Source organism: Schistocerca nitens, chromosome 3 (assembly GCF_023898315.1).
Source record: "Schistocerca nitens isolate TAMUIC-IGC-003100 chromosome 3, iqSchNite1.1, whole genome shotgun sequence".
NCBI classification, from domain to species: Eukaryota; Metazoa; Arthropoda; class Insecta; order Orthoptera; family Acrididae; genus Schistocerca; species Schistocerca nitens.
This window is the reverse complement of record NC_064616.1, coordinates 581,200,782-581,219,168: the sequence shown is the minus strand read 5'-3', so window position 1 is coordinate 581,219,168 and position 18,387 is coordinate 581,200,782. Positions and strand designations below refer to the sequence as shown.

Genomic DNA, 18,387 nt, shown 5'->3' with positions numbered 1-18,387 from the left:
GATTCTGCAAATTCACCACCACCACCACCACCACCACCAGTAGTCGTTTACAGGTTGCAGCATATGCATCTGTAGGCATACAGTATGATTCAGTTGCCCTACCGATGTTTTATCCAACATGCAGTGTTATATGGCCTTCAGAAACCATGTGTCGTCCTAAGAAATCAGTTGCATATATATTTTATTCGTGTACTTACAACTAAATTTTACGATCGCGGTCTCAGTTGAACGACATTCAACAATGAGCGAAGTGTTGGAAATACACCCTGTTGATGGCTGTGGCTCTGGAAATAGAAATATCAGTACCGTTCTTATGACTTGACATACTCTTCCCTTTGCTGTCAAATGGTTCAAATGGCTCTGAGCACTATGGGACTTAACTGCTAAAATCATCAGTCCCCTAGAACTTAGAACAACTTAAACCTAACTAATCTAAGGACATCGCACACATCCGTGCCCGAGGCAGGATTCGAACCTGCGACCGTAGCGGTCGCGCGGTTCCAGACTGTAGCACCTAGAACCGCTCGGACACTACGGCCGGCCTTTTGCTGTCACAGTATTTCACGTCAAATCCATACCTTCCTTTGCACATTACTGAACACAAACACACACATTATAAGCCTGATGCTCAAGGTAAATCGATCACGCACCCCTACTACTAAGTATTATACTTCGTCAATAACTGATTGCTGGTGATACGAAATAATACTAACTGAAAATCAATGATGGGTGGACATGTCTCATAAGTTTTTCTTGTGAGTGCTACCACCGTGTCTTAAAAAGAGAGGTTTAATCATCTTACAAACTGCCAGATGTTAAAAAACCCAATCCCAACAACTATATGTTACTGTCACAAGTGGTCTTGGTTCGACATGTGCATACAAGTACCCATGTTAAAAGCTATACTGGCTTTATAAATCGACGTATGGCATTACCTACGAATCACGTGGTTTACCAGACAAATACTGAGATGGTTATCGCCGCAGTATATAGTATAAGACCAACATGTCGCCGATGGTGCAACCTCGTAATAAAATTACCGCATTTTGAAAGCGATTTGGCTAAGTAGTGTGATATGAAACCGGTATCTGCAACGCCCTCACTCCACTGCCGCTAGCTATTTCCCAGTATTTGTAACACATTCTGTCTTGATACCATATCATATTTCTGGCACTCTCATATCTCGAAACTAACCATCTTTCTTGAACCTATCTGCTACGATAAAATACCAACATTGTTTTAGGTAGCCCCTATGTATCTTGCAACTAACTCTGACTCTGCGCTACGACCTCTACAGCTTTGCACATTTGATTGTTCCAATGTAAGTCGGAAGTGAGTAGAAGTCAGATAAAGCTATATCTACCACCTTCGGAAAAACGTGTAGAAACAGGCGAAGCTGAGTTACTGTGATAGAACTGTGTTTGGACCATTCTACGGAAACGAAGCCTGCTCCTGCAACACGAGGTAGTATAAAAGACAGTACAGAAAATGGTGGAAGGACTTGGATTTTGACCGAGCGAGGTGGCGCAGTGGTCAGACACTGGACTCGCATTCGGGAGGACGACAGTTCAATCCCGCGTCCGGCCATCCTGATTTAGGTTTTCCGTGATTTCCCTAAATCACTCCAGGCAAATGCCGGGATGGTTCCTCTGAAAGGGCACGGCCGAATTCCTTCCCTAATCCGACTGTGGATGCTTGGGGTCGGTTGAACCTTACAGTACCTACTAGTTGCGTGAAACCTCACACAGTTGGTGGCTTCAGGAGAGCTACCATTGAGGAGCAGGCAGACTTGAGTAGCAGCATTTGCTACAATCGTTTATTCGAATGCCAGATGGGTGCTCGGTCTCTGCCGCAAAAATATGAGACATGAACAGTTTAGCACGAAAGAAATGAGGGCAGAGTTAATTCTATTCACGGAGTTCCGATGCCTGAAAGGCATTGGACCAGAAATAGATGTACCAATCACACGACGAATAGAGGTATACCAGATACAGACAATACGGTGGAAACGTTATAATACAGAAAACAAAATGATAAAGTGAATGTTTTGATTTCCACAACTCTTAGAAGTTTGTCATCAGGATATTGCTGATTAGTGGAGTTTAACATCTTTGGTATTCAATTTTTGTATAGCAGTTCTAATTTCTTTTATTTCATTAGTATCATCTGGTGTCATGATGTGTCTTTTCATTCATGCATGCATACTACAGTATATCCAGTTCCTTGATAATCTATTTTACATACTCTGATCTTTGTCCGCCAGTACAGCTCTTCCCGTGTACAACTACTTCCAGCGTAAAGTTAACAATTCCCGAATACCACAGCAATTCAAATTACAGCACTTGATTATAGAAGCAGGTGGTTAATTATTTATAAGAAAATACTTAAGACTTCTATTACGTTTTTTGCTTGTTCCAACTTTTCTGCAGTATGAGTAACTTTCCATATCAAATGATCACGCTCTCTGCGACACGCTGTAACAAAAATACAAAATTAAATGTTGAGCTTAGGAAACCGAATTAATAAAACATAGGGAATGCTATCAGTCTTACAACAGTTTAGTTTTAACACCTCAGTGTTTTACTGAGACCAACTCACTGATAAAGAGGGAGAGAGTATTAAGCGGGTAAAATATATTTTGTTGTTGAGGAAGTTCAAAAATTACTCCTTTTGAGTTGTATTACTGTTATCATAGGTGTTACTCTTTTGCTGAGAGTGTGGTTTATCACATGTAACCTCTTTGTTCTGCAAAATAATCTTCCAACACTGAAGTGAACTACCTGCGCTAAAGTAAAGGGTAAAAGTTTCGTAAAAGTTGAGGAGGCTTTGTCTCTCTGACGGCAGCGCTAGGGCCGTAAGTTCCGGAAGCACACTTCTTGGCCGCTGAGGATCAAAGTTTTTTATGGCGGCTTACCTGTTCCCGAAGAAATTCCCACTTGACGCAGGTGGCAGTTTGCAACAAACTTAACTTTTCGCAGGGTGCGTAGCGACACAGCTTAGATGCTATTGAAACTAGGAAGTAGTTTTTTTGTAGCCTTTCCCATGTAAAAAGCATTGTGAAGCATGAATCGAACGTAGCAATCTAATTCTGACGGATATATACTATAGTTTATACGCTGTTACGACGACACCATTTGAAGCAATCAGTTAGCAGTGCTGCAAAAAAAAATTTAATTCAAAGAAATACAAAAGACGAGAAAGGGAAAGTCAGTTGAAAAAAGAGAGATTCACAGATTAAATAGAACATGGATGCAACAGATATAGAACTGAAATCGTAACGAGCAATAACGTCTATTGCATTATGGGAGAACCACAGAAATGGTATTGTTTATGAAATACAGACGTTAACAGTAATCTCCCATGACAAAAAAAAAACATATAAAAATACAGCGTTCTTTATGCAACGCCCACTTTTCATTGGTGCTAAAATAATTTCTTAGTGAAGAAAACCAGAACACGAGCCTACAGCCGCATACTGACAAACTGTGATGCTGAAGTAGTCTCAATTCGATCGGATTTCTTTGTGGGTGTTTTTGTTCTTGTAGCATGCTAGGTATTAGGTTGGAAAAGTACTGACTGTAAAAGCGAGTGCTGTGGTATATCAACAGAATGAATTTCACGGCAGCTTTATGTACGTGGTAGTTCTTTTACGGCTGAACCTTTTTGACCCTGAAAGCTAAACAGTCGAGAGGCTGCAGGGAAAGGCAGTCCGTTAACGGTGAATCTGAGTGCATACTGTAGTCTTTTTACTACTTCCGGCACCAAATAGTCTACGGTATTGGGTACCCATTACTTGCTTGTTGCAGCCATGAAAGACACCGATAACACTGTTTGGACTTTTACGTCGCGACGTTTTCCCAGAATACACAAGAAGGAAGCCAGAGCTGAAGTTTACCGAAATGGGAGAAAATAGTATGAGCAAGTGATAAATGTGAAGGCGCTCTAGAAGAAAAGGGACGGCTTGGTGGAGGGCATTACGATTTCCGGACAATGCGACAGGAACGCAGGAATCGTTTTCTTCGCTCCACTGCGCAATATCTCTCTTATTTGAGAAATGGAATGCCGCGGTTCTGCCGTTGGGAAAGGAATGCGCCGTGGGCCTATAGTTAAGAGACCGATGGAATTGACTCACGCTTTTACCTTCTCGAGCACAGCGAATAATAAATTAGAGGCAGTTGCGGCCACACCTTATACCTAAAATTTCCACTTCTTATTGGTCTGGTTTACTTATGCAGCCAGTAAATTTAATGAGCGAGACGGGAAATAAGTTCTCTTGAGGAAGAGCAGCACTGTGTCGGTTCTCAACTCGTACTACTCGAGTTCACTTGAGCGCATAGTTAGCGTTTTGCCGTCGATGTTATCTGTGCTCTTAGTAGTTGGAAGAGCAGGTTTGTGCCGCTCTCCGTTTTGCGTTTATTCTTCGTGCTCTTAATGGCGAACATTCCTTCAATATTGCTTCCTTATTGTTACGAGCGAAGAAGTAGTCCTTTTACCATCCGCTCCCGCGGTTCTGGATGACCGGTTCTTTAGCTTCTCTCTTATAAAGACAGTCATTTGTGAAAGTGTGAAGCGTTCTGCCATCGCTTTCGTTAGGCATCCTTGACGATGTAACGCCGACAACTTATGAGACAGTGTGTGACGTAGCGATATTTTCTCTTGAAAACATTACTGCCCGTACAGCAAACAACCAAATATAAATAGATTACTCAACAGCAGAGAGACTGTCGCTTTTTCAGTTACTTACAAAGGAACCTTCCCATCGCACCCGCTTCAGATCTGGTTATAAGTTGGCACAGTGGATAGGCCTTGAAAAACTGAACACAGATCAATCTAGAAAACAAGAAGTTGTATGGAACTATAAAAAATAATAAGCAAAATATACAAATTGAGTAGTCCATGTGCTAGATAGGCAACATCAAAGATAGTGTGAACTCGAGAGCGCGGTGGTCCCGTGGTTGGCGTGAGTAGCTGCCGAACGAGAGGTCCTTGGTTCAAGTCTTCCATCGAGTGAAAAGTTTGCATTCTTTACTTTGGCAGAGTTATGATCTCTCCGTTCGTTCATTGACGTCTCTGTTCACTGTAATAAGTTTAGTGTCTGTGTTTTGCGAGCGCACCGCAAAACCGTGCGATTAGTAGACGAAAGGACGTGCCTCTCCAATGGGAATCGAAAACATTTGATCGTAAGGTCATAGGTCAACCAATTCCTCCACAGGAAAACACGTCTGATATATTCTACACGACACTGGTGACAGCATGTGCGTCACATGACAGGAATATGTTGTCGACCCACCTAACTTTTACACTTGGCGCCGGCCGAAGTGGCCGCGCGGTTCTGGCGCTGCAGTCTGGAACCGCGAGACCGCTACGGTCGCAGGTTCGAATCCTGCTTCGGGCATGGATGTGAGTGATGTCCTTAGGTTAGTTAGGTTTAACTAGTTCTAAGTTCTAGGGGACTAATGACCTCAGCAGTTGAGTCCCATAGTGCTCAGAGCCATTTTTTTTACACTTGGCGAATGGGTAAAAAGATTCTTCTACCTTGCCCGATTTAGGTTTTCTTGTGGATGTGATAATCACTCCCAAAAAAGTGATGAAAACATAGAAGTTTGTCACATAAACTGAAAATAAAAAATTAAACTTTTCACTCGAGGGAAAACTTGAAGCAAGGACCTCCCGTTCCGCAGCTGCTCACTCTAACCACGAGACCACGGCGCTGCTGAGCTCACATTATCCTTGATGTTGCCTATTTTGCGCATGGACTACTCAGTTTTTATATTTTGCTTATTTTTTCATAGTTCCACACAACTTCTTCCTGTTTTCTCTATTGACCTGTGTTCAGTTTTTCAAGGCCTATCCACTGTGCCAACTTATAACTAAATCTGAGGGGGTTGCGATATGGAGGTTCCCTTGTTTAGAAGCGAAGCTAATGGTATTTACATGTGTGAATTCGAAACAAGCCCTAATTGTGCCATAAGTTCCGTAGAAAGATGTGAGACCTTTCAGAAAAAGACTAATTTATTCAACATTGTTCGCAACGCAGATAACTCAAAAAAAATGGCTCTGAGCACTATGGGACTAAACTTCTAAGGTCATCAGTCCCTTAGAACTTAGAACTACTTAAACCTAACTAACCTAAGGACATCACACACATCCATGCCCGAGGCAGGATTCGAACCTGCGACCGTAGCGGTCGCGCGGTTCCAGACTGTAGCGCAGATAGCACTGACATTCTCACGCGAAGATTATGTCCATATCGTATGCGGTAGAAGTAAACGTCGTGGATAGTGAAGACAAACGCGTGAAGAAAAATGTTAGTTGTTACCGGAATTTACAGCAGAAAAGTGCTCCTGGTAGACAGTAGCACAAAAATGTCCAGTTCAATTGTGAAACTTCTGTATATCCTGCTGTGCTGGTGCTACATTTTCCTGCAACGAGATACTGCTCCGATAACATTTCTTCAGGATTCCGAAGATCTAGAAAAGCCTTACGGATGCTATTGACACTAATGTAGTTGGCGAACCCCATTTCTCCTAAACTATGAGAGTCAACCTTCTCAAAACATGATCTTCTCCTGGCGAGAAATCTACAAAGTGTTGTAAATGTAAACTCTGTCCATAATCCCTGACGGGCCCATCGGTACCTACCGACCGCCATGTCATCCTATACAATGGTATGACGGGGCGTGGGGTCGCCACACCGCACTCCCCGTCTTTGCCACTGTTTAGTGACATGGAGCCGCTACTGTTAGGTGAGGTAGCTTCTCAATTGGCATCACGAAGCGGAGTGCATTCCTTTCCAAAATCTCTGGCAGTAACTGGAATCGAATCCTGATTTACGGCGTGGCAGACAGGCGCGCTGACCACTCAGCTACGAAGGTGGACTTCAGTGTAGTAAACGCAGAAATCTCGACGAGAGCTGCATAGTTTATTTACAGAGTTCTTCTTGCAAATGTGGCTTTATGTATGTTGAACGATTTACGTCGCTTGGCAAGTCTGCTGCATTTCGTTTAGTGCAGTGCAATATTTGTCTAAATTCGTTGTGTAACTAGCTTTCGTGCCTTCCATCTTCTGGTGAAAGATATTAAAAAAGAAAGCTAGTGTAAAGTTAAGGTTACTTCTATATCGTATCATCATTAGAATATATCTGGTGCCTGTTTTTTCGGACACGCCAAATAGACAGACACCATATATATAACTAGAGTGCGACAGCCTAATGATTCCTTCACAACACGCTCGAACTCTTAAGGCAACCAGAATCGCTGCGAGTAAGTAGGATAATGGGCAGGGGAACTACGTCTGTAGTGTGTGGATAGTTCGGTCTTTTGATTCGGTCAGGGACCGTGCCCGGATGGCCGAGGCGGTCAATACGACCGTTGGCGAGAAACAGAAAAGTCCGGGTTAGTCCCGTTCCGTCACAAATTTCCAGATTTCCCTATTGATGTATTTCGATGCGCACTAGCATCTACTATCATTATTTCCTTTGGATCAGATTTCATTAGACCCACATCTTTAGGTCATTTGCAGAGGGATGAGAGAAAGGATTATTTTTTCTGAACAAACCATCGCATTATTCGAATGAAATGATGTTTGCGAAACAAATTTCAGCCATTCCCAATTAAGTCTTCAGTTTGTTTCAAAGCCTTCCTCCTCCGATTACGATGTTGTAATAAGCGCCTACCGCTGTGATGGAAATGAAGGAATTGTTACTTGGGTGTTGGTAACTCTGTGGGTTCGTTCCAAACTACAGGTATTTACACGTAAAAACACTGTCTCATGAGGATCCTAATAATCATCCAGAGTTTTATTTCCTTGTTTGACCTAGCTGAGACAGTTCTCGTGTAGAGGAAGGCGAAGGTTCAAAATGGTTCAAATGGCTCTGAGCACTATGGGACTCAACTGCTGTGGTCATAAGTCCCCTAGAACTTAGAACTACTTAAACCTAACTAACCTAAGGACAGCACACAACACCCAGCCATCACGAGGCAGAGAAAATCCCTGACCCCGCCGGGAATCGAACCCGGGAACCCGGGCGTAGGAAGCGAGAACGCTACCGCACGACCACGAGATGCGGGCAAGGCGAAGGCCTACCACGATAATAGAGCCATGCCTAGTGAAGTGCCGCTGGAGTGAAACTGATAGTCTGATTTATAATTAATTAATTTTTGACGTGCTCAAGATTTAGCAGTGTCCGATGGGTCGGAGCAACATATGAAAAGAGTCACACTTCAAGAAATGAACATGCTGCACTGTGAGAGTTTTCCACATCCACCAACTTCATCAGGGTTTCACCAGTGGGTTACCACCGTTCTCCAGTGTTTGGGTGCTATTTTGGAAACAAAGCGAAGTTAGTGAAGCAGCTGAAAAGTTAAACGAGTTACCTTTTTTACCTTAACTGAAAATGCCGTTAATGGACTATGGCATCGAATGTTAGCAGTCGTGATCAGTAAGGGCTAATTTTCGTCTAGCTGCTGTTTAAAAGTCTTGCTACGAAATTCGATATTTCAAGTGATATAACATAATGCCGGTATCACTACACAGACTAAAGCGAGCCTTAGATTCTGTCGGTGGCTCAATTTTAGCCGCTTATTGATTCTTATAGCTTCTCATTTGGTTTCATGAGACTGAATGGGCATGAGACTTTCTCATCTCAGAGGACGCTGAGGTTCTCGCCAGGAGTCGAAACCGGGACTTCCACACCAGAAGAGTTTCTTTTATCTTTATCCGTCGTTTACGTTCGCAGCAGCATGGGGAACGGGTGATAGTGACCGTGTTGCCGACCTTCAATCTTTGAGTAAAACACTCATAGTACATACCGGGTGATTACAATTAAAGTGTGGCTCCTCACATAGGTGCAGTGTGGGCTGTAATTATCGTATGGCAGCAAAACTTGGCAGATATTCTAATACGTTAATGCGTAACAGATTTACGTTAGCAAATAATTGCTTCCAGTTGTGGCCACCAGGTGCAAATCCCATCTCGTCGACGTCTCCAGTGCCGATAATGAACAAATTGTGAAAGCTGTGGCTCATAATATCAACATCATTCCTTTCTCACTTGTTTGACCATTTCTAACCGTGTCCCTTTCCTAACCCATTACATATGGGAACATTACTGCACATCTTTCCTGCATTCGGAGCGCCAGATTTGCACCTGAGCCGGCCGGAGTGGCCGAGCGGTTCTAGGCGCTACAGTCTGGAACCGCGCGACCGCTACAGTCGCAGGTTCGAATCCTGCCTCGGGCATGGATGTTTGTGATGTCCTTAGGTTAGTTAGGTTTAAGTAGTTCTAAGTCTAGGGACTGCTGACCTCAGAAGTTAAGTCCCATAGTGCTCAGAGCCATTTGAACCATTTATGAGCCATTTGCACCTGATGGCCAAAACTGGAACTAGCTTTTTTCTGGCGTAAATCGGTTCCGCTTTAGAATATCTACAGAGTTTCGGCGCTATAGGGCAGTTACTGCCCACATTGCAACTATGTTAGTAGCTGAACTTCAATTATAACCACATAATACAAAACTCATTCACAGGAATAAAATAACGATTATATTAAGCTTGACGAGGTGATGTGTGTGGTCTTGAAATCATTACGTACGATGGTGGCGTGAGCTCCTGGTTGAGGATATTTGGATGCAGTTCGGTCTGGAGAGGAGTAATAAGAGAGGGTATGAGAAAGCCTTTGCAGATGGTAGAATGCGGATGATAATTTCATGTGTCTCAATGGCCGGGTGCGAGTCTTTCATCTGGCCATCTCTTCGGTGAGTTGCGTCTCCCTAAAATCTATCGCAGTTATTAAGCCGGGGTAAGGAGACCTACAGCATAACGTGGAATCCAAACTATGTGTCATTCATGACGCTGAGAGGCGAAAGCTGCATTAAAGTCAGGTAGGAAATTTCTGTTGTCCGAGCGAGATTCAATTCCGCGACCTCTGTTTCCATGCAAGCTATTTACCGCTCCAACATCGGCAGCTGATAGGATTGCAGCTATCCAGCGAATGGATAGGTTACAGTCTATTTGGAATGGACAACGAAGCGTAGCTTACACTAAGGTGACAAATCATGGTATAGCGATATATATATATATATATATATATATATATATATATATATATATATATATATATATACGGATGGAGGTAGTATCGCGTACACAAGGTGCTAAAGGGCAGTCCATTGGCGGAGCTGTCATTGTACTTAGGTGATTAATGTGAAAAGGTTTCCGACGTTATTGTGATCTCACGATGGGAATTAAGATTTTCAACGCAGAGTGATAATTGGAGCTAAATGCATGTGACATTCAGTTTCGGAAATCGTTAGGGAATTCAGTATTCAGAGATCCAGTGTGTCAGGAGCGTGCCAGGAATACCAAATGTCAGGCATTACACTCACTACGGACACCGCAGTGGCCGACGGCTCTCACTTAACGACTTAGAGCAGCGGCGTTTGTGTACACTTGTCACTGCTAACAGACAAGCAACACTGCGTGAAATAACAGCTGAAATCTATACGGGGCGTAAGACGAACGTATCCGTTTGGACAGTGCCGTAAAATTTGGCGTTAATGAGCTATGGCAGCGGGAGACAGATGCGAGTCGTTTGCCAACAGCGCGACATCTTCTCTAGCGCCTGTCCTGAACTCGTGACCATATCGGTTGGACCCTAGATGGCTGGAAACCTGTAGCATGGTCAGGTGAGTCCCGATTTCAGTTGGTAAGAGCTGATGGTGGGGTTACAGTGTGGCGCAATACCCACGAAGTCATGGGCCCAGATTGTCAACAAGGCACTGTGCAAAAATGGTTCAAATGGCTCTGAGCACTATGGGACTTAACATCTATGGTCATCAGTCCCCTAGAACTTAGAACTACTTAAACCTAACTAACCTAAGGACAGCACACAGCACCCAGTCATCACGAGGCAGAGAAAATCCCTGACCCCGCCGGGAATCGAACCCGGGAACCCGGGCGTGGGAAGCGAGAACGCTACCGCGGCACTGTGCAAGCCGGTGGTGGCTCCATAGTGGTGTGGGCTGTATTTACATGGAATGGACTGGTTCCTTTGGATGTTCGGCTACGTAGACCATTTGCAGCCATTCATGGACGTCATGTTCCCGAACAACGATGGGATTTTTATGAATGACAATGGGCCACGTAACTGGACCACAGTTATACGCGATTGGTTTGATAAACATTGTGGACAAGTCGAGCGAATGATTTGGCCACCCAGCTCACCAGACGCGAACCACATCGAACATGTATGGGATATAATCGAGAAGTCAGTTCGTGCACAAAATCCTCCACCGGCAACCCTTTCGCAATTATGGACGGCTGCAGAGGCAGCATCGTTCAACATTTCTGCAGGGGACTTCGAACGACTTGTTAACTCCATGCCACGTCGAGTTGCCGCACTGCGCCGTGCAAAAGGAGGTGTGATGACAATGGGAATTAACAGATTTTCAACGTAGAGTGGTAGTTTTAGCTAAACGCATGTGACATTCAATTTCAGAAATCGTTAGGGAATTCTGTATTCCGAGATCCAGTGTGTCAAGAGTGTGCCGAGAATACGTAATGTCAGGCATTATATCTTACTACGGACAACGCAGGTCAGCAACGGGAAGCAGCCGGCCGGTGTGGCCGTACGGTTCTAGGCGCTTCAGTCTGGAACCGTGTGACCGCTACGGTCGCAGGTTCGAATGCTGCCTCGGGCATGGATGTGTGTGATGTCCTTAGGTTAGTTAGGTTTAAGTAGTTCTAAGTTCTAGGGGACTGATGACCTCAGAAGTTAAGTCCCATAGTGCTCAGAGCCATTTGAACCATTTTTGAACTGGAAGCAGTTAATTCCATAAATTATCTGGGAGTACGCATTAGGAGTGATTTAAAATGGAATGATCATATAAAGTTGATCGTCGGTAAAGCAGATGCCAGACTGAGATTCATTGGAAGAATCCGAAGGAAATGCAATCCAAAAACAAAGGAAGTAGGTTACAGTACGCTTGTTCGCCCACTGCTTGAGTACTGCTCAGCAGTGTGGAATCCGTACCAGATAGGATTGATAGAAGAGATAGAGAAGATCCAATGGAGAGCAACGCGCTTCGTTACAGGATCATTTAGTAATCGCGAAAGCGTTACGGAGATGATAGATAAACTCCAGTGGAAGACTCTGCAGGAGAGACGCTCAGTAGCTCGGTACGGGCTTTTGTGAAAGTTTCGAGAACATACCTTCACCGAAGAGTCAAGCAGTATATTGTTCCCTCCTACGTATATCTCGCGAAGAGACCATGAGGATAAAATCAGAGATAGTAGAGCCCACACAGAAGCATTCGGACAATCCTTCTTTCCGCGAACAATACGAGACTGGAATAGAAGGGAGAACCGATAGAGGTACTCAAGGTACGCTCCGCCACACACAGTCAGGTGGCTTGCGGAGTATGGATGTAGATGTAGATCCCGTGACTTTTGTCACCTCAGTGTATAGTTGATACGATCAGAGAAGTCTGCTGCATAGTAAGAAAGAAAACACTACTTCGATGCAGTGTTTCGAGCCATTGCTGCAGAATACAGCAAGTGCAGCGGCGAGTGCCCGCAGTGGCCAGCAGGATGTTCGCTGGATATTGCGAGTGGAAGCTTTAGCGGCGGCCGTCCGCTGCCAGCTGCGCAGGTTAAGTGGATTGCCGGCCAACCTGGCGAAGCCCCACCACCGCTCGGCGCTCACGTGTCGCCCGCACATGCTCTGCTGCCAGGCCGCGTATAGAGTGCATGCTTCTCAAAAACGATGCGTCGTGAATCCGCAAGTAACCACACTGATAGCACTATATTTCGTTTCCATTGCTTACTTCAGTATAAATGACATTCTGCGTTAGTAAAACCGCCTTCAGTAACATTTTGTTTCCGTTCTTCTGGTTCCGCTGTGTGATATAAGACTTGTAATCACATAATAAATATCAAACAAAGCAACTGCTTCAACTGAATTTCTTTATTGCGATAGGTCTTTTTTGGCTGTAATTGTCATTGCCAAGCTATCAGTGGAAAAATACATAGCTTTTTTATTATTTACTTAAGGGTACTTACTGTTAAAGCTGGTCCGCAGCTCGTGGTCGTGCAGTAGCGTTCTCGCTTCCCACGCCCGGGTTCCCGGGTTCGATTCCCGGCGGGGCAGGGATTTTCTCTGCCTCGTGATGACTGGGTGTTGTGTGATGTCCTTAGGTTAGTTCGGTTTAAGTAGTTCTAAGTTCTAGGGGACTGATGACCATAGATGTTAAGTTCCATAGTGCTCAGAGCCATTTCATTTTCGTTAAGGCTATACATATATGTGTGTGTGTGTGTGTGTGTGTGTGTGTGTGTGTGTGTGTGCAGATACTTACGTCAAAAGTCAGATTAAAATGACTTGACAGTTGACACTTCACGCGTTGTAGCTGGTTTCGTCCAGTCAGAACACTCAACGTCAAACCCGAACTGTTCGCCGTTGCCAAATTACGCTCTCGTTATTGGTGTATTTGGATCGAGAATTCTGGGTCTGGCTCCTACATTTCGTATTTCATCACACATTGTAACCACAAAACACACACACACACACACACACACACACACACACACACACACACACACACACACACACACACGCACGCACGCTAGCATAATTCCTTCACTTCGATTTCTTTGCGGTCCCAAATTTTGATGTTGAGTTAATTGCTATTCTCATTTATGCAACTCCTCATTTTCGTCTTTCTGCGGTTTGCTTCTAGTCCATTGTGCTCATTAGACTGCACTTTCCATTCAACATGTCCTGCAGTTCTTTCTTACTTTCACTGAGGATAGCAATGTCATCAGCGAACCTTATCACTGTTATCCACTCAGCCTCAAATTTAATCCCGTTCATGTACCTTTCTTTTATTTATGTTATTGCTTCTTTGACGTATACTGGGAGTCCCAGGAGGAATGGTTAACAGTCAGGGATATGACAGGAACGATCATTAGCAGCAAAAACAAGTCTAGTAAACATGGGCTCTAAAATGCACTCCTTAAGAACCATAAGTACTTCATCTTCGATACTACGAAACAAATCTCTTCTACTGTAAGCTCTTTGCTTTCCATATTTTGGGAGGAGATAGTGTGAACCAAAACAAGAAAAAGTTGTCTAGTAACCATGAGCTCTGAAATGTTTACCTTACGAGTTACGAGCACTTTCTTTCAGAAGAAGAGATGTGTTTCACAATTGTGAAGATGAAAAATTGCTCATATTTGTTAAGGTATGCATTTTGGAGCCCATGTTTACTTAAGTTTTTTCTTTGTAGGGTCGTGCCTTTCATATCCCTGAATATTGACCATTTCTCCTGGGGGCATCCTTTAGATTGAACAGTAGCGATGAAAGATTACATCCATGTCTTACACGCTTTCTAATCGGAACACTTCGTTCTTGGTTTTCCATTCTTATTTTTGCCCTCTTCGTTCTTGTACGTAATGAATATTACACGTCTTCCCTATAGCTTTCACCTTTTTTCCTGGTAATTTCGAACACCTTGCTACATTTTATACCGCTGAACGTTTTTCCTAAGCCGACAAATTTGATGAACGTGCTTGACTTTTCTTAAGACGTGCTTTCATTATGCTCCACTAGTGCATTTACCTTTCCTAAAACAGAACTTATCGTCACCTCAATTTCAGAACGTTGAAAATGGCTCATGTTGAAGTCTAAGAGATTGGAGAAGTAAATTCTGCCTGAAATTTTGATGGATCGCTATTACGATAAATAACATAAAACACATAGGCGACGGGAAATGTTCTCGGCTTGCCGATACAGTTGTCTATAGGTAAAAATACATTTGAAACGTCTTCTCATCAATGCACTTTCTCCGACGTTTTACCACGGAGTAGATTTAATCTCTGAAGCGTGATTCTGCTCCCATAAACTGTTCAAAAAAATGGTTCAAATGGCTCTGAGCACTATGGGACTCAACTGCTGTGGTCATAAGTCCCCTAGAACTTAGAACTACTTAAACCTAACTAACCTAAGGACATCACACACATCCATGCCCGAGGCAGGATTCGAACCTGCGACCGTAGTGGTCGTGCGGTTCCAGACTGTAGCGCCTTTAACCGCTCGGCCACTCCGGCCGGCAACTGTTCATTAGATGGAAAAATTTATTTCAACCACAAATTTCCTTAAAAGTGCGAATTTGTGGAGCCAGCAAGATCTGTTGAATAGGCCGGCCGAAGTGGCCGCGCGGTTAAAGGCGCTGCAGTCTGGAACCGCAAGACCGCTACGGTCGCAGGTTCGAATCCTGCCTCGGGCGTGGATGTTTGTCATGTCCTTAGGTTAGTTAGGTTTAACTAGTTCTAAGTTCTAGGGGACTAATGACCTCAGCAGTTGAGTCCCATAGTGCTCAGAGCCATTTGAACCATCTGTTGAATAAATTGGAAAAATGTTACAGATTTCGTACTTACACTACAGTTTATCAATTGCCAAAACACCATGGTGAGGAAGTCACCAGTTTCCAACGAAAGCTTTATTTGCGTTTCTTTTCTGTTGTGACTCAGTGGACTAAGTCCTATCCAGAATAACAATAAATTGTGTGCACACCGCTGGTTGTATTGAGAACGGTCCAAACGTTGCCAAGAAACTAATTTTTCTTTGATCAGCGTTCTTCAGAGACGGAAGTCACCTTGCACAAAGGTTGTTCAATGCTTCATTCTTCATGTATAATGTACTGCACTCTTTCTTGTTACACGTCTGTGGTGACTGTTATTCCATGGCCATTCTTTACATAGATATACAAAAGACTGTTATTCTGTCAGTTTCTTAACCTTTCAAGTAGTGGACTCCTCATAAACCTTCACCACCTCGGGATGAATTTTCATTACGGACAAAAAATTCCCAGAATAAAGAATTTTATGATGGTACGGGTGTTCCAGTTGTTACTTTCGACAAAAAGCACAAAGACCATTAGTTAAAGTAACAGTATAAGCAAAAATAGTTCACAATTAAGCTATACATAGTTGGCAGTGCACCGTCTTGTACCTTGAATCAGGTGGAGGTCTTTTACCATGGAACGTGTGATACTTTCTTTAATGCCTTAACCATTTTGCCTGTTATGAAAATGGAAATTTGTTACATTCCAGTAGTTTCTGTTTAAAAATGTATTTGACATGTAATTGGTTTTAGATAATATTGCTACTTAATTTGATTTCACTAACTGATTATTGGTACGTAGCAGAGTAATAATGTAACAGATGTACGATTAAATACAGTACTGACAAGACTTTTTCGCTTACAACGCATTTAAATTTCAGTGGACTTTTTCTTCCTCTGTACATTCCCATGTTGTACCTTGGAACATGTTTCCACACTTTGCAAACATTGATGTTCCAGAGTAATTTTTGTAATTTCAGAAAGAGACTGCAGCACATAAAAAGTTAATGCTATCTTTTAAAAGTGGAATTAGAATATGTATCAAACACACATTACAGGGCTGACTAGAGGATAATCTGGAAACTATACCAAGGTACGAAACTCTTTTCTACTTCACGTTGAATGTTGAGGATGAACTATCGTGAATGAGCGTAACAATGAAGCCATTATCTTTGATATGCGTGGTGAAACCTACTTTTAAGTGTGAGTCAAGGAAGTTTCATTGGCCCAAAACTTCAAGGAATGTTACAGTTTACAAGAAAATTAGATGAACTGTAATTTCTGGTAAATATATACGGGAGCATTTCCTAATTAAAGTTACCGAAACAATATTTTCGATTACTCCAGGGGAAGCTGGTATGGTGGTTAATTGTTGAAACATTCTTCCACAATTCTCGCTGCTATTTAAAACACGGTATATGACTCTGGGAACTGATCTGTAGCGACAGCCCAGTTGAATATTCGGATAGTCCCACCCATCCCCTCCCCCTCCCATTCCTGTCTACCACTGTAGGAATTAAAAGATAAAGAACAAGAAAATCTTACATGTAGATCGACGAAGAAGACGACGGAGCTACGTCCGATACTGAAACTATTGGCATTCGTAAGAGTGAGGATTCATAATCAGCCAGAGATGACTCAGTGATAGCACGTACGCGGGTGTTGGCACGTACGGATGGTACGCCTACGTCACATGGGGCAAATATCTCTAACGTCACACTGGAGGTTAACGTTCAGCTCCACATGATGGCATAATTTCAAAATATTCCGCAGTTGACAGGCATCACATTGGAATGGTAACCATCCTGAAGAATAATATTCTAAATGACAACGGCCCCTTAACGCTAAACTGCGTCTAGCTTGTGACGTTGACTTATATTCTCGAGAACAGGTCTGTGCCTGGCCATCGTGATTTCCATGGTTCCCTTTAGATGAATTTCGCGATAATTCCTTTGAAAAGAACATAACATACTGCCTTCTCCATTCTAGTCTTTTTCGAGTGGTGCCCCGTGTTTAGTAACTTCATAGTCTACGGTCGTTAAATAGTAGTCTCTCTTGCCGTCCCTTCCATTTTCATTTGACAAGATCGCGATCGATTCCTTCCTCTTTTGTGTTCCGCGTGCTTATCCGTAATGAGATGTCCATAACAGATTAAAATGGAACCTTCCTTAAAATCTGGGCGCAAAGGAAAGTAAGTTCAGATTTAACGTCCCGTCGGCGTTTCTTAGCATGGATTACATATTCACGATCATCAGTCATAAAGCTTCATTAAGACTTCACTACGCATCACATTCTTAAGCCATACACATTCACGCTGCTTCTGTATATTTTATGATATTCTCTACCAACTTTTCATTAGGCGTTCGCCTCCATCTTTTCGTACCTCGCGAAATGCAACAGAGAATCTCGTTGGTGCTTCTACCATCAGTTCCTATGGAATGTCGGACCTATCCCCACTTCATTTTCGTGATTACATCACGCACTCACGTCTGCTCCTTGATCTAATTGCTTTCTTTCCTGTATTTCCTCGTAGTTCCAACGTTTCTCTCTTCTTTGCTCACTGAGATACCCTCACTTTGCAAAAATTGACATATTATCCTCGGAGATGGTTCGTTATAACTTGTTGTAAAACAACACTTACCAAGGAAGTGTTATAGGACCTCTTTTGTCCCTGATCTATATTAACGACATAGGAGACAATCTGAGTAGTCCTCTTAGATTATTTGCATATGCTGTCATTTACCGTCTTGTAAAATCATCAGATGACCAAAACGAATTGCAGAATGATTTAGATAAGACATCTGTATGGTGCGAAAAGTGGCAATTAACCCTGAATAAAGAAAAGTGTGAAGTTATTCACATGAGCACTAAAAGAAATCCCCTAAATTCCGATTACGCGATGAGTCACTCAAATCTGAAGGCTGTAAATTCAACTAAATACTTAGGGATTACAATTACAGATAACCTAAACTGGAACGATCACATAGATAATGTT

At 43.0% G+C, this 18,387-nt stretch overlaps 2 protein-coding genes across 2 annotated transcripts in view; both read left to right on the top strand.

Moving 5' to 3' along the window:
• Positions 1-18,387, top strand: part of LOC126248492 (uncharacterized) — a 571,346-nt gene that overhangs the window by 25,610 nt on the left and 527,349 nt on the right. The window lies entirely within an intron of this gene.
• LOC126249349 (germ cell nuclear acidic protein-like) overlaps positions 12,514-18,387 on the top strand; it is a 50,990-nt gene continuing 45,116 nt past the window's right edge. Inside the window, exon 1 of the mRNA XM_049951004.1 lies at positions 12,514-12,731. Within this exon, the coding sequence (XP_049806961.1) occupies positions 12,514-12,731 (218 nt within the window). The remainder of the gene's footprint in view (positions 12,732-18,387) is intronic.